Here is a 26,767-nt window from a genome sequence, read left to right as displayed (position 1 = left end):
ATGTGGAGAGAAGGGAACTCATTATTACTGCTGGTGGGAATGACACCTAGTCCAACTATTATGGAAAGCAATATGGAGATTCCTCCAGAAACTGGAAATTGAGCTCCCATAAAATCCAGCTATGGCACTCCTAGGGATATACCCTATGAACACAAAAATACAATACAAAAAATCCTTCCTTACACCTATATTCATTGCAGCACTATTTACCATAGAAAGACTCTGGAAACAACCAAGTTGCCCTTCAACAGACGAATGACTAAAGAAACTGTGGTACATATACACAATGGAATATTATGCAGCTGTCAGGAGAGATGAAGTCATGAAATTTTCCTATACATGGATGTACATGGAATCTATTATGCTGAGTGAAATAAGTCAGAGAGAGAGAAAGACACAAAGTGGTCTCACTCATCTATGGGTTTTAAGAAAAATGAAAGACATTCTTGCAATAATTTTCAGAGACAAAAGAGATGAGGGCTGGGAGATGCAGCTCACGACATGAAGCTCACCACGAAGAGTGACGAGTGCTGTTAGAGCAATAAGTACTATCTATAGGATCTCTTTTGTTCCCCAGAAGCTCAGCTAAAGACAAGAGGCATTCATCTATTATTTCGTCTACTTTTCTTATGAAAATACAATATTTAAAGTACAGAAAGTAATAAAATTGTGAAAAGTAATTTATAGCTACTTTAGAATGGAAAGCCAGCATGGCACATTTTTTTCATGTTCTTAGAAAAATTGTTTTGGTTTTCATGACCTCAGATATTCTGTTGAGATATCATCTTCTGCAGCTTCTTGTCAAAGCTTCATTTCTTTTTGTTTGTTTGTTTGCTTTCAGGCCACACCTGTTTGATGCTCAGGGGTTACTCCTGGCTAAGTGCTCAGAAATTGCCCCTGGCTTGGGGGGACCATATGGGATGCCAGGGGATCGAATCAAGGTCCTTCCTTGGCTAGCGCTTGCAAGGTAGACCCCTTACCTCTACTGCCACTTCGCCAGCCCCCAAAGCTTCATTTATGAGTTATGAAGCCAATACTTGTTTACTACTGCTGACCTTGACAGACAAGGCTCCTTAGTCCATTGCCCATATACTGTTATGCAGTCCTCTCCTCATATTGAAGAATACATTTATTTGTTGGTATTTGCTACAAATTTACACAAGTGTAGCACTGTTCAGTAAATAAACTCTCACAGAAGCCTTTGATTGAGTTTCTTTTCTCTTTTTTTCTGGAATATTTGTTCATTGTAGTTTCATATTTAATAAGCTTTTATGAAATAGTAATATCTAACACTGTAACTTATTAGTGTGTTCATAGTGTTATTTCTGGCAGTAAGCAAAGTATCTTTTGTACTTATTATAACATCTACAATGTCCTATGGCATTAATTATTAGCACTTCTTTACTGTAGAGACAAAATAAGCTTGGAGTGAGGTTAAGTAACTTAACCAAGGTCACTGAGTTCCTGAGGCAGAGAGGAGGACTCTCTATCAAGTATTTTTACTCTAAAACTCTATGTCATAATTCTAATTATTAGCTTCTCTCTGCAGCATACTATTTAATGCTATATATAAATATCCATTTATGGCTTCTTAATGACTGTGTAATAGTGCTTATATATGAATAGAAATATGATTTTCAAAAACTGTATAAATTGGGTTTTCTCCACTGATATCTACTTATTACAAATCCTACAGAAAAAGATGATATACTGTTCCAAATCTTAAAGAAAAAATAAAGACAAGAATATTTTATTGGTTTTGATTTTCCTAGGGCCCACCTCAAAACTAATTTATTTTTTTAATAATTTTTATTTTGACAAAGTGAATTACAGATCTTTCACAGTAGTATTATAGGTACAGATTGACATTGTGTCTGGGGAATTCCCACCAGCAGTGTTGTCCTCCCTCTACCCCTGTTCCCAGCATACATTCCATATCCCCCTCCTGTGTCCCCTTGGCTGCTAATATAAGTCGTCCCCTCTATATCTACCTTGTAGATTGGGTATCGATTCTGTTGCTGTTGGTTTAGATTTGGTATTTAATTTGATCATTATTTTATTTCTACTCAATGTTCATATGACTGTTTGGTCTTGGTGCCACCAATTTTTTTGCTCAATTTATGAGGCAGAGCACAATAATTCAGGTTATGTGGTTCTGTTTGAAAACAAAAGAAAAAAGAAAAATAGAAAAAGAGTAAAGAAAGGAAAGGAAAAAAACAAAAACAAACAAACTAAAAAGCAAACAAAAAACAGAGAAGTCTCTCTAGAGGTTATAAATATCAATTTAAAAGAAGAAAGGGAAAAGGGAAGAAAAGCATGACAAAAAGACAAAAAGACAAAGAAGAAACAGAAAAAAAAAACAAACAAAAAACTACGAGAACAGCAGCAACAACAAAATTAAACAAAAAATCCCAACACCAGCAACTACAAAAAAGCACCACAGCAATAAAGACAACTATCAATCAGTAATCATCAGAACGAAATATATATACAGAAAAATGTGCTTTTTTTGCACAGGAACAGCATATATTGGGGAGATTAGAAAGGGAGTTTCCTTGGCCTACGAGATACAGGGTTTCTTCACCCTTGAAGCACACTGTAATGGGAATAACTATAGGCTTCATACATTCTCTTTTTCATTCCCCCAGGTCTTTTTATGGTGCAGGAAACTTTCTGCTCAGTTGTGGATGATAAAATAAGAACTCTGTAACTAGAGGTCTTGATATTTGCACAGGTCATAAGATGAAGCCTAAGGTACAGTCTTACTTTAAGGTTCTAGAAGTTTTGTTCCATCCCTGTTGTTTTCATCAGTCTTCTGTAGTTAGTGGTCTTGGTTTTTGCATCAATCCTAGGAAAACGCCTAGGATATAGTCTTTCATTATGTTTCCAGAATTTCTGCTCAGTCACAGTGAGACCTCTGGAATTAGAGATCTTAGTTGTTGTACAGATCATAGGCCAAAGCCTAGGCTAGGGTCATCTTATAGGCCTCAGTATAAGTTCTGCTCAGTCATGGTTGTCAAAGTCAGTCCTCAGTAGTTAGTGATCTTGGTTTTTACACAGATCAAAGGATGACATGTCTTCTGATCTCATCCTATTGTTATGTGATGAGATAAGACAACCTGCACTTAGATCAAGTTGTTGCCATTTCTTCAATGTCATGATGTCATATCAAAACTGGTGCATGATGGTGCCAGAGCAGTATTGAATTTCTCAGAGGGAGTTTGGTTCCTCATGTTGTTGTGAAGAACTATGTCAGTTCTATCTGAGATTTAGGGTTCAGGACTGGATGGTCGCTGTCTGATCATATGGACACTACATTGGGTCCACATGACATATGTTCAGGGTGGAAGGTGCCCCTGTATTGTGAAATGTATGAGTTCCTATACCTAATACGAGCTTGTTTCTTTTTATAAAATTTACCCTTTTTAGTATGGCTTTGCAAAAAGAAATGGTACTATATTATATTCCTGGTGCATCTAAGGGTGATAATGTCAGGCTACACCATCTTTGTGCCATGGTTTTGACCTGAACTTTTATCCCATGGAAGAATTGTTCTTGTAGGTTTTTGTACCAAGCAGAACCAAAACAGGCGAAGTTAAAGAAGATAAAAAATATCTATGTGTATACACACACATATATAATAGAAGAAATAAATAAAAATGAATTTTTAAAAGTAATTAAGAAAAAAAGTGATGTAAGAAACTACCTAACATTTGGGAATAAACAGACTAAGAGGTAGTATTATAAGAGTATTAAACACATAAAGGAAATATAGGCTTCCCCATGAAGTCTTTTGAGATATTCTTGTGGGTGTTGAAATCCAGGGCATATTTTCATCACATATCCTGATCTTGTTGAGTTTGAGAAATTATTGTAGCAGAAATGGATCAGGTAGAGTTCTGGCACTGGGTGCCTTTTGGAGCAGAGTCCAGTCTCATGCCACAGTCCATATTTGGGGTGTGTGTTAAGGAGGGCCACATAGCATGAGTCAGCAGGAGAGTTGGTTGTAGTTTTTTTGGCGGGGTATGAGAGTGGGGCTGAGATGATATCCTTTTGCTTGGGAGCTGGGTGATGGCTTATTGGGGCAGGAGGTCAGTCTTGATACCCAATGAGCTAAAAACTGAGGGTAAAGAGCATTAAATAAGGAGGGATATCAATCGGGATTGGGAGGTGAAGGAATAGAAGAATTTCTGAAGGGGGGAGGAGGGATAGTATATAGGAGGGGCTATATACACTTTAGGCATGGATCATTTACAATTTAGGTTTGGTACTCAGTGAGGAGTCCTCTGTGTGCTGACGCACATTTAAAAATATACATTAATGATGTATTTTTAATTTGCTGTTGGAGGTCTGACCTTATTAGGATGGATCTGAGCTCTTAAGTGGTTGAATTAAGATAAATAATTAGGTTAGATATAGCTTAGGGAAGAGAGGAAGGAAGAACAAAAGACAAGAGAGAGGAAAAAAGAAAAATAAGTAAATACAGTAAAATTAAACTTAAAAAATGAGAAAGAAGAGGGGCTGGAGAGATAGCATGGAGGTAAGGCGTTTGCCTTTCATGCAGAAGGTCATCAGTTCAAATCCCGGCGTCCCATATGGTCCCCCGTGCCTGCCAGGAGCAATTTCTGAGCATGGAGCCAGGAGTAACCCCTGAGCACTGCCGGGTGTGACCCAAAAAAAAAAAAAACCACACACACAAAAAAAAATAAATAAGAAAGATGAAAAAAAAGAAAATTGGGCCAGTGTGTCAGAGTTGGAAGATTTTCCCACTTTCTAGGTACTTCATCACTGATGGGGTTGGGTTTTGTTAAATAAAGGTTTTAGGGTTAGATAATGGCTGGAGCATTTTAGGATATGAATAGTTTTCTTGTCTAGAGTACTTAGCAATATAGTATTGAGGCCTACCTATGTAGGGGCTACCCTATGTAGTATTCTCTGTTGCATCTTATGTTTAGAAATTCCTTTCCTAAAGATAAACTAACAGTGTGGGTTTTATTTGACATATATTGAATTGATGACGATGAAGAAGAGGAAGAAGAAGAAAGGGGAGAAGGAAAGAAGAAAGGAAAAAGAGAGTGAGAGAGAGAAAGAAATGAAATGTTAATTTGCCAAAATATGTTCGATGAGTAGGTCCTGCAACATAAGTCTGTGGTCTGAAAGATCATATGCTAGTAGAGGTCCTAGTAGAGAACATAAGCCAAAGGAAAGGGTATATTGGAGCCTTTTATCAAGACATTAACATAATGCAAACTGTACATGGTATCTAGAATGACTGAGCACTGAGGTGTAAAATAAGGGTGTCCACCATTTGTATCTAAGAACTACTGTGAACAGAGAAGCTGAAAGGTTATTTTATAACTAATAAGATTAAGGCATTAAAACATATTGGTGGGAATAACTGCAGCTGGAGTCGCTGGTTTCCAATCATATTCTTCACCTGTATCTGTGAATAAGTACCCTAAGACATTATTATAGGCCTTTGTATTTAAAGGCTGATTACATACCTGTTCACTCTAAACTGTTGTTTCCAGTGTTGCTGGTTTCTTTAAGGTGTAATGATTAGTCGATGTTTTGTGTTGCTCCTCTTTCACTTGATTTGAACACTTCTGCCAACTAAATGCTGGCAACTACAGTAATTGGAGTTTCTACTCTTTAGACCATTATATTTGTTCTGGAGTATTATATGTATATATGGCATATATTCTAAATACCTCAGAGAAGTGCTATCATTCTATATTTATCCTTCTTCTGGCTTAGTTCATTTAACATAATATTTTCTAGATCCATCCATATTGCTGCAAAACCCAAAATTGTATTGTCTGTAACTGCTAAGTAGTATTTCATTGTGTATAAATACCACATCTTCATGATCCACTCATCTGTTTTTGGGCATCGAGGTTGGTTCCAAATCTTAGCTATTGTACTGAGTGCTGCGATAAATAGTGGGGTACACACATACTTTGGGATGAATGTCCTTCTGACTTGGCGATATATACCCAGAAGAGCAATTTCTGGGTCATATGGCAGGTCAATTCTGAGTTTACTGAGCACTCTCCAGTCTGTTTTCCATAGAGGTTGGGCCAGCAGGCATTCCCACCAGCAGTAGATGAGACTTCCTTTCTTACCACATCCCTGCCAACAGATAATGGTGTCACTGGTGTAAGGTGGTACTTCATTGTTTTCTTGATTTGGATTTCCCTAATGATGAGTTATGGTGAGTATGTTTTCATGTGTCTATTGGCCATCTTTTGGTCTTCCTCAGAGAAGTGTCTATTTATTTCACCTCTCCATTTTTCTATGGCTTTATTAGATTTTTTGGAACACACCTTTCTGAGAGCATTGTATATACTAGATATCAGGCCTTTATCTGACTGTTGAGTGCAAAAAATTTTCCCATTCTGTTAACTGTCCTCTAGTTTTAACTAGGGTTTCTTTCTCCATTCAGAAACTTTTTACTTTGATATAGTCCCATTTATTTAGGTTTGATGCTAAAGTTCTAGCCATTGGCATTCTATCCTCAAAGACTTTTTTGATATATAAATCTTAGAGTGTTCTGCCTAATTTTTTTCTCCATAAACCTTTTATCAATTCTGGTCTGATTTCAAAGTCTTTAATCCATTTTGAGTTGACTATTGTGTAACGTGTGAGGTATAGATCAATCTTTAATTTCTTACAGGTGGTTTTCCAGTTGTTCCAGTACCATTTACTGAAGAGATTGTCTGTTCCATTTCAAGTTCTTACCTCTTTTGTCAAATATTAGTTGTATATTTGAGGGTTTATCTCTGGATATTCTGTTTTAGTCCACTGGTCTGAGACTCTGTCTTTGTTCCAATACCCTGCTGTTTTGATCACTATAGATATATTATAAAGCTCCAGGTTAGGTAAAGCAATGCCACCCAGTTTCTTATTACCTGGGTCTTTTGTGGTTCCATATTAATTTTATAATTGAGTGTTCTAAATCCTTAAAAATGATGTCTGAATTTAGATAGGGATATAGAAGTTTAGGTAATATAGTCATTTTGGCAATATTGATTCTACCTACCCATGAGCACGGGATGTTCTTCCATTTCCTTAAGTCCTCTTCAATTTCTTTCTGAAGTGTTTTGAAGTTTTCATGGTATAGGTCCTTCACTTCTCTTGTAAGGTTGATTCCTAGGTACTTAATCATTTTAGATACTATTTTAAATGGTATTGTCTTCTTAATCTCCTTCTCTTCTACTTCATTATTTGTATAGAGGAACACTACTGTCTTTTGTGTATTGACTTTGTAGCTGGCCACTATGCTATATTGGTTAATTGTTTCTAGGAGTTTTACTGTGGACTCTTTGGGATTTTCTATGTAGATCATCGTATTATCTGCAAAAAGTGATAGTTTGAGTTCCTCCTTCCCTTTTTGGATTCCTTTGATTCCCTTCTCTTGTATGATTGCTATTGCTAGGACTTTTCAAACTATATTGAATAAGAGTAGAGAGAGTGGATAGTTTTTCCAGTTCCTGACCTTAGAGGAAATGCTTTCAGTTATTCAGCATTAAGGATAATGTTGGCTGTGTGCTTTTTTTATAAATAGCTGTAACTAATCTTGAGGAAGGTTTCTTCCAGTCCTATTTTGCAGAGTGTTTTCATCATGAATGTGTGCTGGATTTTGTCATATGCCTTCTCTGCATCGATTGATATAATCATGTGATTTTTGTCTTGTTGTTGATGTGGTATATGATTTGCTTATGTTGAGCCATCCTTGTATCCCTGGGATGAAACCCACTTGGTCATGGTGTATAATCTTTTTGATATAGTGCTGGATTCGGTTTGCTAAGATTTTGTTGAGGGCTTTTACATCTATGTTTATTAGTGAGATTGGTTTCTAGTTTTCTTTCTTGGTGGTATCTTTGTCATCTTTGGGAATGATTGTGATATTAGCCTCATTAAAGGAGTTAGGAAGGATTCCTGTCTTTTCAATGTTTTGGAAGATCATATGGATCAATGGTAGTAATTCATCTCAGAATGTTTGATAGAATTCACTTGTAAAACTATCTAGACCTGGACTTTTGTTCTTGGGGAGTTTCTTAATTACTGATGCAATTTCCGCAGATGTGTTTGGACCGTTTATGTTTTCTACAGCCTCCTTTTCAAGTTTTGAAAGATGATATTTTTCCAGAAATCTGTCGATTTCTTCTGGGTTCTCTAACCTAGCTGAATATAGTTCATAATAAGTCCTCATGATGTGTTGGAATTTTTTGGGTTCTGTTGTAATCTCTACCCTTTCATTTGTGATCCTATTTATTTGGGTGTTTTCTCTCTTTTTTTGGCGAGTCTTTCCAGTGGTTTGTCTATCTTGTTTATTCTTTTGACGAACCAACTCCTAATCTCATTGATTTTTTGTTTTGTTTTCTTAGTTTCTATGTTGTTTACTTATTCTATGGGTTTTATTATTGTCTTCTGGTTGTGTTTGGGTTTCTTTACTGCTGTTGTTCCAGCTCCTTAAGGTGTCCCTTTAAACTACAGATTTTGTCATTTTCCTCTTTCCTGACATGGGCCTGTATTGCTATGAGTTTCCCCTAATTATTGCTTTTGCTATGTCCCATAGATTTTGACAGTTTTTCTCTTCATTATAATTTTTATCAAGGAATCATTTCATTTCTTCCTTGAGTTTCTCTTTAACCCAGCTGTTGTTAAGCAGCATGTTGTTTAATCTCCATAGCTTCTTTTTACATTCAGTCTTGATCTTTTTTGCATAGTGATTTGCTATGGTGTCTCTAATAACCTTATATTTGTAATTTTGTGCAAGTTATATTTATATCCTAAGGCATGATCTATTCTGGAGAAGGCTCCATGTGCACTTGAGAAGAATGAATATTCTGTTTTTTGATGCTGGAGGGCCTTATATAATTTCATTAGTCTTAGTTCTTCTAATTTCTCATTTAGGGCTCTTATTTCTTTGCTATTTTTTATGTCTGGTGGATATGTCCAGTGGTGATAGAAGAGTATTGAAATCTCCTAATAATACAACATTTCCTTCTATATGTTTCTCCATGTTTGTGAGCAAATGCCTTATATATTTTGCTGGCTCTGCATTTGGTGTATATATGTTGACCAGAGTTAGTACTTCCTGGTCTAGTGTTCTCTTGAAGTAGTGACCCTCTTTGTCTCTGATTATTTTCTTGAGGTTGAATGCAATTTGGTCTGATATAAGAATGGCTGTCCCTGCTTTTTTATTTTCCATTGGATTGAATATTTGATTTCCATTCTTTTATTCTAAGTCTGCATCTATCCTGTACTTTAGGTGTGTTTCTTGCAGGCAGCAGAAATCCAGTTTTTATTTTCTGACCCAACTCTCTATTATGTGTCTTTTAGTGCAATAGTTTATTCCATTGACATTTAAGGAGATTATTGACAGAGAGGGCTATTGTGCAATTGTATTGGGTAGGGTATTTGTTGTTACAATTGGGTTTTGGATTGTGCAATTCATCTCTGAGTAGTTCATTTAGATTTGGCTTGGTTAGTGCAAATAGTGTGAGTTGTCTTTTGTCTGAGAATGTTTTTAGTCCTCTCTCCCATATGAATGAGTTTTCTGGGTAGTGATCGCTAGGTTGGAAGTTTCATTCTACTTTAAGTACGTTGTCCCACTGTCTTCTTGCTTGTATTGTTTCAAATGGGAGATCTAGTTTGATTCCTTTGTTCCTTCCTTTGTACTTGAGGATTTTTTTCTCCCTTATTGCTTTAAGGAATTCATTTTCCACTTTTTTTCCCATTTGGATTATATGTCTTGGTGTTAATTTATTAGAATCTATTTTACTAAGGGTTCTTTTTGCCTCTTGGATTTGCACCAGAGCCTCTTTCTAGAGGGTGTTCAAGTTTTCTGCTGTTATTTCCATGAGGACTTATTGTTCCCCTTTCCCTATTTCCTCTCCCTCTGGTATTCCTACAATCCATAGATTATTTATTTTGTCTTTGTTCATTAAATACCTAACCTTTTCTTCCAATGCTTTACCTCTTATTTCCTTATGTCCTTATTGACATTTTTGGTTTGTAGTTATTCAAGTTCTTCTATGTGATGCTTCAATTTTTAATTCTGCTATTATGTCTTGCTAAGATATTTTTTATTTCCTTTATTTTCATTTCTATGGACTTTCTCATCTTCTGTAAAAGTTCTCTGGAGCCTCTTTTTGCCCCACTCGCAAGAGTTTCATGCAAGAGGACAGTAGACAGACATATACAGGTCAAACTCACAGTTTTTCACAGTTGGGCCCCACTGGGCCGGTGTACTTTCGTGGATTTTCCCCGCCTGTTGTCACACACAGGGAGCCGGCTTTTGCAAAGTTATGCCGGTTTTCATGCTCTGTAGTCCCTCCCTGAAAATGGCGTCTGGGCGAGCGAGTTTTCTGGAGCCTCTTTTTGCCCCACTCGCAAGAGTTTCACGCAAGAGGACAGTAGACAGACATATACAGGTCAAATTCACAGTTTTTCACAGTTGGGCCTCACTGGGCCAGTGTACTTTCGTGGATTTTCCCCGCCTGTAGTCACACACAGGGAGCTGGCTTTTGCAAAGTTATGCCGGTTTTCCATCTTCTGTAAAAGTTCTTTTTTGAGTTGGTTGATTTGTACATTTTTGGATTTCTTGAACTATTTGGTTAGTGATTCCTTGATTTCTATTGCCATGGCTTTAACTGCCACTTTTAGGTCTTCATCAATTGGTCTTGTGCATTTTGGTGAGCTTGTAAATTTGCTAGTATTTCTCTCTATATCCCTGGCTGCTATTGCCTTCCTTTGTTTACCCATATTTTTTTTGCATTTGGTAGCTTAGAGCATTCTCCCTTTGGGTTTCAGCCTCCCTTTGTCACCTGTGGTGTGGGACTTGGTCCCTTCTCTGAAGTGTCGCCCTAAGTGGGGATGATGATTGCAGTCGCTGAGGTTTGGACTTGCCCTCCAATCTCCTCCCTCCTAATACCTGTGAGAAGGAGCAGGGTCACCTTCTGCCTGCAGTCCCCAAGCGCCCATAATGGCAGCGTCTTCAGTAGTAGCTCACCCACACATCTTCCTGACCTTCCAAGCCACAGCCCACAAGCACCCACAATGGCGGCCTCTGTGCCAATAATTCGCCCTCACATCTCCTTCCTATACCTGTGAGGAGGTGCAGGGTCACCCTACAAGCCACAGCCTACTAGCACCCTCATTGGCAGCCTCTGTGCTGGTAATCCACCCTCACATCTCCTTCCTATACCTGTGAGGAAGTGCAGAGTCACTTTTCAAGCCACATCCAACAAGCACCCACAATGGCGGGCTCCCAAAATAATTTCTTATTTGGAGAAACTATATGTCAAAAATCAGATTTTACCTAATCTTTAATTTTGTTACTTTCCTCTTAAGTGAAAAAAGTAGCACCTTATAAACTCTAAAAATGATATTTACCAGTTCCACAACCTATAGAAATATTAGTGGGTAGAAATATTTAAACTAAAATGTCCAACCATACCATGAAATAGTCAATATAACTTTGAAATCTTAAGTATATATTACTCAGAAGTTTAAATATTTGGGTTTTCCTGTCATGTTTTATTCTAAAGAGTATCCAAGTTTTAGAAACAGAAAAGCAGTATGAAAATTGGCTCAAGTCATTGCCCTCTTATAAAGTTGAATTGTAGTTCTTGGAATTGAAATTGGCTTAAGCTTATGTTTATAATTTTACTTATTCATTTTTTCTTTTATCCCTTTCCCCAAAAAATGTTTAGCTCCAAGACAGACTGTTACTTTGGTGACACAGCCTGTGGTTACCCAAGAAACTTCCATCTCCAAACTAGAAATGCCATCTTCCTTGATGTTGGAGGTACCTGCTCTGGCAGATTTCAACCGGGTTTGGGCAGAACTCACCGAGTGGTTGTCTCTGCTAGAACGAGTTTTAAAATCACAGAGAGTTATGGTTGGTGATATTGAAGACATCAATGAGATGATCATTAAACAGAAGGTAAGGTGGGATGGGGTTTCCTTCCATTATTTTTCTATACATCAGTTCGTTCTTAGATCCATTTTCTGTCCATTTTAAGGCAGTTTTTTCTCTGAGTGAATAAAACTCCAATCTCTGGTAAGCTTGAACAAGAAAACAAACTAATCCGAGTCTTGAAAATTGCTATAAGTTAATGAGAATTAATAGAAGAAAATAAAATCACAATTTTTTGCAAGTTTAATTGACATAAGTAGTCACTGATCAAGTTGAAAGCTCTTATCATTTAAGGACCTAATTGAGCTGTTACTTTTACACTTTACTTTGATAGTATGTAGACAGATCTTATAACAGGATCATATGTAATAATCTGAAAATTCGCTATTTGTCTTCTATTTTCAGTTTTCCATGTTAAATTTCCCCCTCCAGTGACGAGGATGATTTAAAGTTAACTGTAAATTAAAAAAATAACAAAACATAGGCCAGAGAGATAGCAGAGTGGGTAGGATGTTTGCCTTGCATGTGACTGACCCAGGACTAACCCAGGTTTGATCACCAGCATGTCATATGGTCCCCAACCCTGCCAACAATGATTTCAGAGCACAGAGCAAAGAATAACACCTGAGTGACACAGGTTATGGCCCAACTCCCTCCCAATTAATTTATAACAAAACATCATATTTTAAAATCTTAGACCTTAGTATTGATATTTGCAATGTCAATACTCAAACAGTTTATTGTGAAGATTCTCTCTCACCATTATTAGAATCCTTTCTTCAATAATATGCTATCAACCAGAAGTAACAGAAATCCAGAAACATATAAGTTATTTACTGAGCTACAAAGATATTCTATAGCTTTTGAATTTTTTAATAATTACTTTATTTAGCACTATGCTTACAAAGTTGTTCTGAATCTTTGGATGAATAATAAAAATTTCAAAAGTTTTCAAAAATTTAAATGCTATATATCACTCTAAATTATTATTCAAGTCTTTTCTAAAATAATAATTCATTGAACTAAAGGGATTTAGTTGTTTAAAATAATTTTAAATAGAGAAATATTTTTAAAATAGACTTAACTGTTGACTTGAAATAAAAATTATTTGTTAGTGAACAACCGCCACTTGAAGTATTTTTGTTCGTTTCCCACATTTTTAAAACTATTTAAATAATATCTTCACGCACCTTGATTACAAACATGATTCTAGTTGGGTTTCAGTCAGAAAAAGAACACCCCCGTTCACCAATGCAACATGCCATCACCAATATCAATGAGTGAGAGAAGTAGAATGCCTATCTTAAATACAGGTGGCTGGGGGAGGGAGATGGGGAGACATGGTGACTTGAAGTATTTTGAAAGTATAGTTAGAAGATCTGAATAAAGTGTTATATCTTGTCATGTTTTTGATCAAAATTGTCTTGGATTTTGTTTTTTTTTTAAGTATAGGGAACACATAGTCACATGCATCCTTTACTGAAGTGTATAGTGTATAGAAAGATACTAAACATCATATAAACATTACATTGTGAACTGTTTTATAATTGCTTCTCAAGTGTTAGCAGCCACTTTTTTCAGAAAAAAGAATTTGAGCCTCATTGCTGTGCCCACTTAGTGAGGAACAAAGTTTAAGATCAACACCGTTTAGTTTCTGTGTACAGATACTGCTATCAATAATAGCTATAAATGTGATGACTGCTTAGCATTATTTATGTCTTTGTATATATTTAGTCTATGTCAGACATGCTGAATTGCTATATGGTGGTGCATACAGAAATAAAAGGTACTTTCTTTCTTACTATCATATTGACTTATACCAGTGCTTTCAGGACAATTTAAAACCATTAGAGACAGTATGCCAGATGTTGAATGAATTTAAAAGCTTTGAAATTACATTGTCTTGCTTTAACACTTAGTTATTCTACTCTAGCTGTGACATTCCATAAATTGTTTAATTTCCCTAAAACTGAATATCGATGTGCACATTACTCTTAATGTATGATTTGTCATATAGGTTGTCAATAGAATTAAGTTAGGTTATTTTAAAAAATGCTTTCTACCTTGGCTTGCTTAATACAGATATTCCATTAAAGTTAATAATTAGGAGCCCAAGTAATTAGGGGCTCAGTTCTGGAACAACTAATTTGTAGATTTGAGGTTATGATTTAATCCCTATCAACACTTGATATATATGTATATATCATCTATATACTGGATATTATATATGTATATATCTCCAGTACTATCCTAGGTATCCAAGGTAGGGCAACAGCACTACCAGTTGTGAACACCAGAAATTTTAAAGTGTGTGGTCTAGAATATACTATAAGAAAATGTGAGAGAACTCCACAAGCAAAGTATGTGACTGCCATTCCCAATTCCCTCATGAGCAACACAACCAATGGCAGCATGCGAACCAAGTGTGAAACCCCCACCAAGCATTGTGAGATGGCAACAACCAAGTGTCTAAAAACCACACATCATTGTAAAAACAACCAAAGAACAATGAAAGAAAAGGAAAAGTTCAAAAAATTTTTCAAGAGCACATTCCATGTTTGTTAGTCACTCCTAGCATTTGTGCCATGTAAACTCCACTGTCTACTAATTCTTCAAAAATAACTTTATTTATATACCTGCAAATTTTATGCCATTGAAATTTAGGCCTTCCATAGTAGCTACTTGATTCTAGAGTTTAAAAAAAGTTTTGCTCTCTCTTGTACAGTGTGTGTGAGGATAGCATTTTCTTTGTTTTGGGGTCATGAATAGAAGGCCTTAGGACTTACTCCTGACTCTACACTCAGGGATCCTTCCTGGTAGACTCAAGGTACCATATGTGGTTTTGGATATCCTCCTGTGTCAGGATTATGCAGCACACATGCCCTACTCATTGCACTATTGCTCTGGCCCTGAGCCTATACTTTAGGGAAGCATCTACCTACACAGTAGTTTTCAGAAATCTCCTAGTAAACGGCATTGTTTCTGTAGGAACTAGTAATTTGTATGTCTTCAAAATAATAGCAATTGAAGTATCAAAACACACTCAAAGTTCAAATTCTTTGTTTGAGATCAGAGGAAAGCAGGATTTTATATAGGTTATATATTTTCATCCCCCTTCTCTTATTTAATAATGGGGATGCCTTTTCAACTGCTTCATTTTATATTACAAATGATTTTTACAGCGACCAGGAAATAATTCAAAAGATTGAAGAACTTATTTTCTATGTATGTGAAAGCTTTGTGTTCAATCCTGTAACCTCCTGGACACCCAAGCAATGCTGCCTGTGACCCCCCCAAAATAAAAACTAATAATTTCTAGGCACATTATCAGTTCTTGTCTTGTGTAGTTGCAGTTACTAAATGGTATCTGTAAAGAGTCTAAATAATTATCTAAATAAATCACTGTGTGAGAGTGCCTGCACACATGTCTGTGTGGGAGGGGGCACAAAAAGATGTTAATTTTAAAAGGTATTTGTTATAATATGAGAAAGTAAATCTTCTAGTTTCTAAATGCAACTATCTTTATATAATATAAGAAATGAAGTAATACTTTTAAAAAAAGAACTTTAGGGGCCAGAGAGATATCATGGATGCTGGACATTTGCCTTGCATGCAGAAGGATGATGGTTTGAATCCCAGAATCTCATATGGTTCCCTAAGCCTGCCAGGAGTGATTTCTGAACATAGAGCCAGGAGTAACCCCAGAGTGCTGATGGGTGTGACCCACACCAAAAAAAAGCTTTGAGGACTGTTGAGTACTACAAATACTTATTTATTAATTTATTCTTTGAATGGTCTTTGATTGAGCTACTGCTAAGTGTGTGCCAAGATAATGATGAAACTAAATTGAAGGATAATAGCAAACACATTCTTAACACTAACTATATGATAGTCACCGGTGTAGTTCAAGTTATTTATTTAATGCTCTCAACAACACTGAAATAATAGTAAATCACTGTGGAACTGAATGACCTTTCCAAGGTCAATTAGCCAAGAAATAGTAAGGGAGTATGAATCTAAGACATTGGATTCCATAGTCTGCAACCTAAGTCTCCATGGAGTTCTATACACCTGGAGATGGTTTGGGTGATATTACCAGGATTTGATTCTCAGTCAAGACTCCTAAATAAGCCAAATATGCGCAAAAACGTTAGGCATAGTCTGTTTACTATAAGCAGAATTAAGTAGAATATTGAAGAAAAAGTTGGAAGTAACCAGATTGATGAAATGGGAAGGCCAATGCCACCCAAGAGAACAAACTGTCTCATGAGGTGGTAAATAATGTCATATGGTACAGGGATTGGTTTTCCATCTGCCTAAAATTAAAGTAGCAACTGATGTGGTCAAATAGAAAGTGATGGGACTGAGGAATGGGGATGCATTCTAGACCAAATAAAAGTTTTGTATAGATCTGCAGACAGTAATGCTTAAAGAAGTTTAAATCAGGAACACAGATATGTTTTACTTGTTATTCAAATTTTATTGATTTTTTATTCACTCACAATATAATAAAGCCCTGAACAGAAAGCTTCACATTTGGAGGTATGTGTGTTCTTCACCAATACACATTCTTTCCATGTCTCACAATTTAAATGACCTCTTTTCCATTCCTTACACTCCTACCTTCCCTATATAACAAGCATGATGGTCATAAGAACATTTAATTATCTTGGTTGTCTTGTGCCAGTTTCATTGCTTTGGTATTCAGTATACAGTTTAATTGTACATTAGTTAGGGTTCTGTGAAAAATATCTTTAGAGGATCTGTTTACTTCCATGCCATAAAGTTGTCCCCCTTTACCTTAGATCTTTGGTAGTGATTATGATTAGTGCATGAAATTGAGATAATGCATAAATAGATGCTACCTGTATCAAAATGTATTTTTAAAAATTGTGCATCTAGAGCTATAATATAATAGGTAGCATACTTGCCTTGAATATGGGTTCTATAATTGACATCCCAAGTCTACCAGGAAGGATTCCTGAATGCAGAGCCAGCATAAACTCTGAGCTCTTCTGGTGCAGCCCACAAAAAATATTAAATAGAAAGTAAATTTACAAAGGCCATGGAAAAAAACTGAGGGGAACAAAAGTAACTTAAGTATATCTGAACATCTGGTTATCAGGTACAACTTTAGTCCTAGGATGCATTTCTATCCAGCGTAGCTGTTTTCCAAGTTTAAAGTCCTAATAGAGAGCCTGGTTTATATTGCTTAAGTCTGACGTTTATGTCTTAGCTAGAGGAGATTAGAGAACTTATTGATAAAGAGTTTCCTATAACCAAAACACTTCAGAGTGAGGAAAAGCTAATTTCCCCTTCTTTTCAAATAAATCAGTGGCTGTTGAAAATGTGGGAGCAAATACTAAGCAGACTGTAAACAACAAATGTCCAAGCAACTCAAGAAAGAATGTGTAAATGCCATTAGATGAGAGGGATCAAATTAAAGAGACACATACAACATGATCTCCCTGCTTATAGATTCCAACTTTGCAGTCCAGAGATATGACACAAATAGAAGTTATATCTCAGTATACTAAATATACTTGTTTGACTCTTACTTAGATCGTGACTGCTCTTAGTAAATGCACATAATTTGATGGTTATTGTGAATAAAGTGCACTAAACTTTATTTTATCAGAAACTGGACATTGGAGTTAGTAACTGTAGCTGTGAAGCAGCAGTAGTTACCAGTGGATAGTTAGTTTTCTTCATTCTACAAAGAATGTAAACAAATATTCTATGAATATAGGAATTTATGAGATTCAGATGAAACATGAGACCATGCCATGATGGTAAGTTTGTTTACACAAAGGGAATAAAGATGTAGAACTTGAATATGTTGACTTGATATTCTAGACCTGGCATTGATATTCTAGAACTGGGAATCATATAGCCTTCTCAGAGTTTTTAGGCTAGTCTAAGGGCCACAGGTAAAAATGATATACGTGGGGGCACATCATAAGACTAGGGAGCCAGGACAGAGGTTCCCAAAGAAAAATACAAGGTCAGAAGGGGACAACAATTAGAAAAGGTTTGGAAAATATTGGTCTAGATCCTGAATTCAGAATTACACATTTGCTATTAGTCTTCCATTCTCCTTTAACAAAAACATGTTAATCTTTATTTTAGAATATCATTTTGAAAAAATAATTTCTACTAAATGAATTAATTAAATATATATTAAGTCACCTAAAGCATTGCAAAATGTAGCCCTTTTAATATTTAAACAACTATACAGTGAAACAACAGAGTAAAAATGTACGCCATTAGCGTGTAAATGTAGATAAATATGTAAAATACACAAAGAAAATCTTTCATGGTGAAACATACATGAAGCTTTAAATTTATTTTCAAAAATTATGAATTAATGACTCAGGTTGATTTATAATATTTGGTTTACAGTCAAAACATCTTTCCATATGTAATCACATATACTAAGTTCTCCAAAACAATTTTTTTGATAATCAGATTTCTATTTACTAACATAACCTATCATATGAATGAAAACGAGAGGGTATATTTTTCTTCTGAAAGTGGTGATTGCATTTGACTTTTAGATATGTAAGGAGGAAGAAAAGGAGTAGATAAAGGAGGAAAGAGGGAAGGAAAGAAGCAAAAGATACAGGTAACATTTAAGGGATGAAAGAGGAGGAAGAAAGAGAGGGAAAGGAAAGGAAAGAAGAGGAAAGGAGAGGAGAGGAGAGGAGAGGAGGTGAGGGGAGGGCAGGGGAGGAGAGGAGAGGAGAGGAAAAGAGACAGGAGAAGAGAGGAGAGGAAAAGAGAGGAGAGGAGATGGGAGGGGAGGGGAGAAAAGGAAGGAAAAGAAAGGAAAGAAGGAAGCAAATGAAGGGAGGAAGGAAGGAAGGAAGGAAGGAAGGAAGGAAGGAAGGAAGGAAGGAAGGAAGGAAGGAAGGAAGGAAGGAAGGAAGGAAGGAAGGAAGGAAGGAAGGAAGGAAATAAATTTCAGTGGGATAAGAGAGTGGAAGGAGGGATTGAAGCAAAGAGGTGATAGAGAGGAGTAGCAGGGAAATTTGGGGATAAGTTGTTAGCAATTGAAGCTGTGTTAATATCAACAGATAATAGGAATTAAATGCCCTTATGATGCCATTATTTTTATAAGTCTAACCTGGACTGTGCTAAATAAATCTTTTCAGGCCATTTTGGCCAGGTGTTCAGGTAATTCACCAGAAAATCTCAACCACTGGCACTTGAATAAAGAATTTAATTGGCAAATGAGATTTCTCTTCTAATAAGTCCTCTCAGGCTTGGGTTGAGAAAAATTGGCCAATCTGGACAAGATTACAAAAGCATTGTTCAAGATTCATTTTTAACCACATATTACCCTGCTTCCTGGGAGATTTTATTATCCAAAGATTGAATGAGCAGTTTTACTAGGTACAGTGTATATTTAAATAGGAACTAGTTGCTCAGAGTTGTTAGTTTGTTTTATTTTTATTAGAGTCAATTTTTTTAGAGTCAATTTTTTAATAAATTTTTCATGTTTTTTTTTTAACTCTGCTTTCTCTACACCAACAATTGAGTGACTATAGGATCATTCTGATTATAACTTTTGTTGGATACATTGGCCTACAATCAAATGACAAAGGAATTTGTTTTTGCATGGGCCTATAATGGTTGGTGGAAAATGAGGGAGGAAATAGGGCATTTTTCCTTTTACATAAAAGAATGACAAGACAATGTTTTATAGTATTCTATTGTCAAGAACTTATAGTTTCTGTTATTAAACAGATGAGAAAAGAAACGGAAAATATGTGACTGACCTTAAAACCTAGTATCACTTAGTAAACATCTTAACTAAATAAGTATCTTTTAGAAATAAATCAGTTTTCCACTTTTTAGTTTACTGTGAACAACTTCCCTTCACAGAGTTCTCAGTTATTCACCAAAATTTTAACAAAATATACAAACTTACTTTTTCCATTATGTCAAATATATTTTTATAAGTTGGATGGCAGGCATCTTAGGTTTAGGATTATATTTATTCTATTTTTATCAAACACCAACCCAAACTCATAATCTCATATCTTGATTTCTGCAAAACCTGGTTTAAAAAAATTAAACCACAGTCTTCTCTCAATATAGAGATATTTGTCATATTCTACGAAGGATGATATTATAATATGTTCAACTAACAACATTATTTAGAAATGTGATGTTGCATGCATACACAAATATATGTCTAATATATATGTGTATATATGTATATATATGTTTATATATGTATATATGTGATAATATCTGTGCTCAGGGATCACTCCTAGCTCCATGCTTTGGGATTACTCCTGGCTGGTTTGTGGGACCACATGGAATGCTGGGGACCAAACCTGAATAATTTGTGTACAAGGCAAATGCCATACCGGCTCTATTTTTGCTCTGGACCTATACTAATCATTTGTAAAATGATCATAGGTCTTCTAGAAAGCATATTACTCTGACTTACTGGTCTACTTTTGCACAATTTCCTTTCCTCACTTAAGAGCCCAAATCTACTATTATATTCACTGAAGCATTTTTAAGGTTTGTCAATATAGTATTATGATACAATGTATTCTCATGTCATGATATAATAAGCTCCCTTAAATACAAATGTCATAAAATTGCCCCAAGATATAATTTTTAAGTCTCATAATGCTATTTTAACAGCGACTATTACATACCATGTATTACCTAAAGAAAAACATAAATTTTACCAAATAGCACATATAATTGCATAAACTCACCATCAGACTTTCTCCCAAGCCTTGGATAAGTAAAACTGTACCATGATAGTTTCATGAAGTCCAATGAAAACAACTTTCAAATATTTTCAATGAAACATCAGTGGGAATATAATAGGGAAGTTAATATTTGTCATTCCATTTATAAAGGTAATTCTAATGATCAATTTCCTAGTGTCTTATATAATTGTCTCATGACAATGAAATTATTTTCATAAAAATGCTCGAGATCTTTTTATTGAATGATCATGAGCTATGCAGGCACATCCTTATCTCTTTTGGAGAAAGAAATGATTAATTCTATACTTTAAGCTTTTGTGTTTGTGTGGGGCTTTATATGGTAGTATTCGTGGCTTAGTCCTGGCTCTGCACTCAGGAATCACTACTGGCAAGCTTGTAAAACAATATGGGGTACCAGGATCAAACCGCACTTGACATTGTTCAGTGCAAGCCCTCTACCTGATGTATTGCATATTACGATTGCTTACTATGATTAATTTTAAGGGCTTTTGATCTAAAACTACGTTTTATGAACTCTCTTAATTATTGTACTCTTCACAACAAAAGGAATCTGTGTTCTGCCCTATTGAAACAAGAAGGCTATAAGATCTGACTTTAGACTGTATCGCTGTAAGAGAAGCATAAATATCAGAGTATTGACAAGAGAGAAAAAATGCTGTGTTGGTTTCAGGCATAAGTGCATAAGAGTAAATGAATGAATAATTCATTTATAAATTTATAAACAATATTTATAAAATGTATAAAATAAAATTCATAAATAAATAAGTCATTTATTTTCCTCAGAGTATATGCCCTGCCTCTTTTATATAGAAGAAAATTAAACAAGATATTTTCTCTGAGATATATTTGAATAGCTCAAAGAAAAATATCTATTTTTTGTTTTTATCTCTTTTTAATTTTCTTTTTTCCTTTTTTATTTCATTATCATTTTTAGGCACAATATTAGAGACATGATTGTAGTTGAACATCAGACCTAAAAATAACACCTGCTCTTCACCAGTGCAAAATTCCCACCACCAATGCCCCCTGCCCTCATCCACCACTCCCCTGCCTTTATTCAAGACAGGCATTCTATTTATCTCACTCAGTAACATTGTCATGATAGTTGGCAGGTGTAGTTATTTTTCTAACTGCACTTACCAGTCTTTGTGGTGAGCTTCATATTGTTAGCCAGTCCTTCTAGCCCTCATCTCTATCATCTCTGAGCATTATTAAAATAATGACTTTACTTTTCATAAAACCCATAGATGAGTGAGACTATTCTGTCTCTCTCCCTTTGACTTATTTAACTCAACATAATAGATTCCATGTACATCTATGTATAGGATAATTTCATGACTTCATCACTCCTGATGGCTGTATAATATTCAATTGTATATATATATATATCTACATATATATATGACAGCTTTATTAGTCATGTACCAGTTGAAGGGCATCTTGCTTGTTTCCAGATGCTACTGTAAATAGTGCTGCAATGAATATAGATGTGAGGAAGGCATTTTTATAAGAAAGGTTTTGTGGGTTTTTTTTTGTTCCTAGGGTATATCCCTAGGAGTGGTATAATGGATCATATGTGAGCTCAATTTCATTTTTTTGAGAAATCACCATCTTGTTTTCCATAAAGTCTGGACTAGATGGCATTTCCAGCAGTGAATGAGAGTTTCTTTCTCTCCACATCCCTGCCAGCACTGATTGTACTCGTTCTTTGTGATGTATGACAGTCTCTGTAGCATGAGATGGTATCTCATTGTTGTTTTGATTTGCATCTCCCTGAGGATTACAGATGTGAAGCATTTTTTCATGTGCCTTCTTTTAGAAATTGTCTGTTTATTTCTTCTCCTCATTTTTGATGGGATTATATGTTTTTTTCTTATGAAGTTCTGTTAATAACTTGTATATTTTTATATTAGCCCCTTATCTGATGGGTATTGGGTGAATAGTTTCTCCCATTCTGTAGGTGGCTTTTGTATGCTAGGCACTATATCCTTTGAGGTGCAGAAGCTTCTCAACTTAATATATTCTCATAAGTTTATCTTCACTTCCACTTGATTGGACAGTGATGTTTCCTCCTTGAAGATGCCTTTAGTCTCAATGTCATAGATTGTTTTATCTACATGTTGTTCAATATAACTTATGATTCCAGGTCTGAAATCAAGATCTGTAATTCATTTGGATCTGACCTTTGTGCATGTTGTTAGATGGAGGCCTGAGTTTGCTTTTTTGCATGTAGCTGACCAGTTGTCTCAACACCACTTGTTTTTTTTTACTTTTTTAACTTTTAATTATGAGAACAAAGATGCAAAGAAAGAGGACAAGGTAAAGTTACAGTGGAAAGACAATCACCCAGAACATAATTCTCAGAAGAAGTCCCCTTGCTGATATCTTAACTTTGAACTTTCAGCCAAAGAACATTAAGATAAATAAAACAGAATCCATGTACAATTACTTTGTCCCTCAAGTCCCCAGATTGTAACACATTATAATATTTCTTAACAGCACACAAGGCAATCTAAAGCCATAAAACTTATGTAACTCCTTAAATATTAGAGGCATAGTATTTTTTACATTTCCATGTACATGCATATTAGCTTAAGTTAACCTCAAATTTTAAGTGTTTTTTTAAGGATTAGAGTCAAAGGAGCACAGTAAAAACAGTGTTAGAGTGGCAATTGTTGTTTGCATAGGCCCACCAAAATATGAGGGGCATGGAAATGAATAACCTTGGCCTAAATACAAAGAGACCCTGCCCCTGAAGTTTCCTGGCATAAGACCAACTCTAGGGTCCAGGAAAGTTAGATAGTCAAATCCAAGACATTGTCCATACTGCCATCAAACATTTCACAGTCTCTGTTGTTGGTATCATGTTTCTGAATTAAAGATCCTGGAATCTGCATATCCTACATTGAAGTCAGGATGTGGAGCATCCTCTTATTTCACCTCACCATTAAAGGGCAATGCAGGAAGCCCTATCCTGTAAGCAGGTCTTATTGTTAAGTCTTCTCAGTGTTAAGGGAAGTCTGTTTTGAGCAGGTCGATGTCTGAGCAGTGGTAGGGTCTTCCATGGTAGAGGATTGCTTCCAGGTGATGTTATAGACAAACTTGGATGTTTCGTGGATGGTTTCCTTGGTTCAGGGGTAAATGGAAAATGCCCTTTCTTCTGAGGCCTGTGCCAGGTCATTATGTCAATGTTCAGGGTGTAAGGTCCCTTTGCACTATAAGATTTGTGTACTTAAATCTCTATTAGATAGGATCTTATTTGTATGTATAGTATTTTCCCATTTTAATGTGCCTATGCAATAAAGGAGCAATGCCACATGGCTTTATTGGTGCATATGAGGGGCATAAGAACAAGTCGAACAATCCCCATGACATGGAACAATCATAAGCATTAAACTGAGGGACTCTTTTCACCAAAATTCCTTGTTGAACAGCTCATAAAGAGAAGATAAAAAGTGGTTAGAATCGTCAATTTATAAGAGAATATTTAGTAAGACTTATAGTTGTCAGAGAAAAAACACAATATATTCTAAAGAAATATGTGTCCATTTTATGTCTTTTGAAACAGTTTGGGGTTGTTAAACACAATGCTCGGCTTTGGTTTGTGATTAGGATTGTGCAATACTGAAGTTAAATATTAAAAGTTAAAAGTTAATGTGGTTAGTGATGTTTGGGTGGGTGAGAGAGTTAAGGAGTAAAAATGAGCTTTGTAGAGTGTGGGAAAGGGCAGAATACAAAAAGAAAATTCTGGAGACGCAAAACATAACATAAAGATAAGGAATACTCCTAATACATAGTGTTTTCCATATGCAGAGTGGTCAGAGTATTCCAGTGACAAATTTAGTGCGACCGAGCAAATCTCAGCACATCCCAAGTTAGGACCAACCATTTCTGGCTGCCTGGGCTGCCACCCCAGAAGGCCTGGAGGCCGTGGGCAGAAGAGTGGAAGGCTGGGAGTCTATCAAGGCTCCCAGTGCTCCCAAGTTAGGGAGAAGGCCTTCCACATGGGGTCTCCCCCAACCCCATGCTGGCTAGAGCTAGCCTCCAGCTCAAGAGAGGACCTAGAGAGAACCGGAAGTCAGGAACTGCCCACCCTACACCCTGTGCCCTTCCCACCCTAGAGCTGAGGGAAGGGCGGGGAAAACTTGGGACCTCATTCAGGAAGAAACAACCGACACTCACCTTGTCTGGCCCTATGGGCTGCCAGCCCAGAAGGCCTAAAGACGGGGGAAGAAGAGGGGAAGGCTCCCAACGCACCCAAGTTAGGGAGAAGGCCTTCCACATGGGGTCTTTCGAATGCCATGCCGGCTAGAGCTAGCCTCCAGCTCGAGAGGATCAAGAGAGAGCTGGAAGCCAGGATCTGCCTGCCCTACAACCTGTACCCTTCCCACCCTAGAGATGAGAGAAGGGCAGGGAGAGCTTGGGACCCCATCCAGAAGGGACCCCCTCGACACCCACCTTGTCTGGCCACCTGGGAGGCCACCCCAGAAGGCCTGGAGGCCGGGGGTAGAAGAGGGAAAGGCTGGGAGCGTATCAGGCTCCCAGTGCTCCCAAGTTAGGGAGAAGGCTTTCCACATGGGGTCACCCCCAGACCCATACCTGCTAGAGCTAGCCTCCAGCTCAAGAGAGGATCCAGAGAGATTTGGAAGGCAGGATCTGCCCGCCCTACACCCTGTGCCCTTCCCACCCTAGAGCTGAGGGAAGGGCGGGGAAAGCTTGGGACCCCATCCAGGAGGGACCCTCCGACAACCACCTTGTCTGGCCACCTGTGCTGCCACCACAGAAGGCCTGGAGGTCAGGGGCAGAAGACAGGGAAGGCTGAGATCCTATCAAGGCTCTAAGCACACCCAAGGTAGGGAGAAGGCCTTCAACATGGGGTCTTTCCAAACCCATGCTGGCTAGAGCTAGCCTCCAGCTCGAGAGGATCAAGAGAGAGCAGGATGCCAGGATCTGCCTGCCCTACACCCTATGCCCTTCCCACCCAAGAGCTGAGAGAAGGGAGGGGAAAGCTTGGGACCCCATCCAGGAGGGACCCCCCGACACCCAGCTTGTCTGGCCACCTGGGCTGCCACCTCAGAAGGCCTGGAGGCCGGGGGCAGAAGAGGGGAAGGCTGGGAGCCTATCAAAGCTCCCAGCGCACCCAAGTTAGGGAGAACGCCTTCCACATGGGGTCTCCCCCAACCCCATGCCAGGTAGACATAGCCTCCAGCTCAAGAGAGGATGCAGAGAGAGCTGAAAGCCAGGATCTTCCCACTTAGAGCTGAGAGAAGGGTGGGGAAAGCTTGGGAACCCATCCAGGAGGGACCCCCCTCCCCCGACACACCGCATGTCTGGCCGCCTGGACAGCGACCCCAGAAGGCCTGGAGGTCGGGGGCAGAAGAGGGGAAGGCTGGGAGCCTATCAAGTCTCCCAGTGATCCCAAGTTAGGGAGAAGGCCTTCCACATGGGGTCTACCCCAAAGTCATACCAGCTAAAGCTAGCCTCCAGGTAATGAGAGGATCCAGAGAGAGCCGGAAGCCAGGATCTGCCTGCCCTACACCCTATGCCATTCCCAACCTAGAGCTGAGGGAAGGGCGGGAAAAACTTGGGACTCCATCCCGGAGGAACCCCCCGACACCGACCTTGTCTGGCCACCTGGGCTGCCACCCCAGAAGGCCTGGAAGCCGGGGGCAGAAGAGGGGAACACTGGGAGCCTATCAAGGTTCCCAGAGATCCCACGTTAGGGAATAGGCCTTCCACATGGGGTCTCCTCCAACCCCATGTCCTCTAGAGCTAGCCTACAGCTCAAGAGAGGATTGAAAGAGACCTGGAAGCCAGGATCTGCCTGCCCTATACCCTGTGCCCTTCCCACTTAGAGCTGAGAGAAGGGTGTGGAAAGCTTGGGAACCCATCCAGGAGAGACCCCCCGACACCCACTTTGTCTAGCCGCCTGGGCTCCCAGCCCAGAAGGCCTGGATGCCGGGTGCAGAAGAGGGGAAGGCTGGGAGTCTATCAAGGCTCCCAGTGCTCCCAAGTTAGGGAGAAGGCCTTCCACATGGGGTCTCCCCCAACCTCATGCCAGCTAGAACTAGCCTCCAGC

The 26,767-nt window shown here is 37.7% G+C and overlaps 1 protein-coding gene across 1 annotated transcript in view; it reads left to right on the top strand.

The window, feature by feature from the left end:
- Positions 1-26,767, top strand: part of DMD (dystrophin) — a 2,686,579-nt gene that overhangs the window by 1,759,509 nt on the left and 900,303 nt on the right. The window contains exon 51 of the mRNA XM_049766737.1: positions 11,724-11,956. Coding sequence (XP_049622694.1) covers positions 11,724-11,956 — 233 coding nt within the window. The remainder of the gene's footprint in view (positions 1-11,723; positions 11,957-26,767) is intronic.

This window comes from Suncus etruscus, chromosome X (assembly GCF_024139225.1).
Source record: "Suncus etruscus isolate mSunEtr1 chromosome X, mSunEtr1.pri.cur, whole genome shotgun sequence".
NCBI classification, from domain to species: Eukaryota; Metazoa; Chordata; class Mammalia; order Eulipotyphla; family Soricidae; genus Suncus; species Suncus etruscus.
This window is presented reverse-complemented; position numbering and strand designations above follow the sequence as displayed.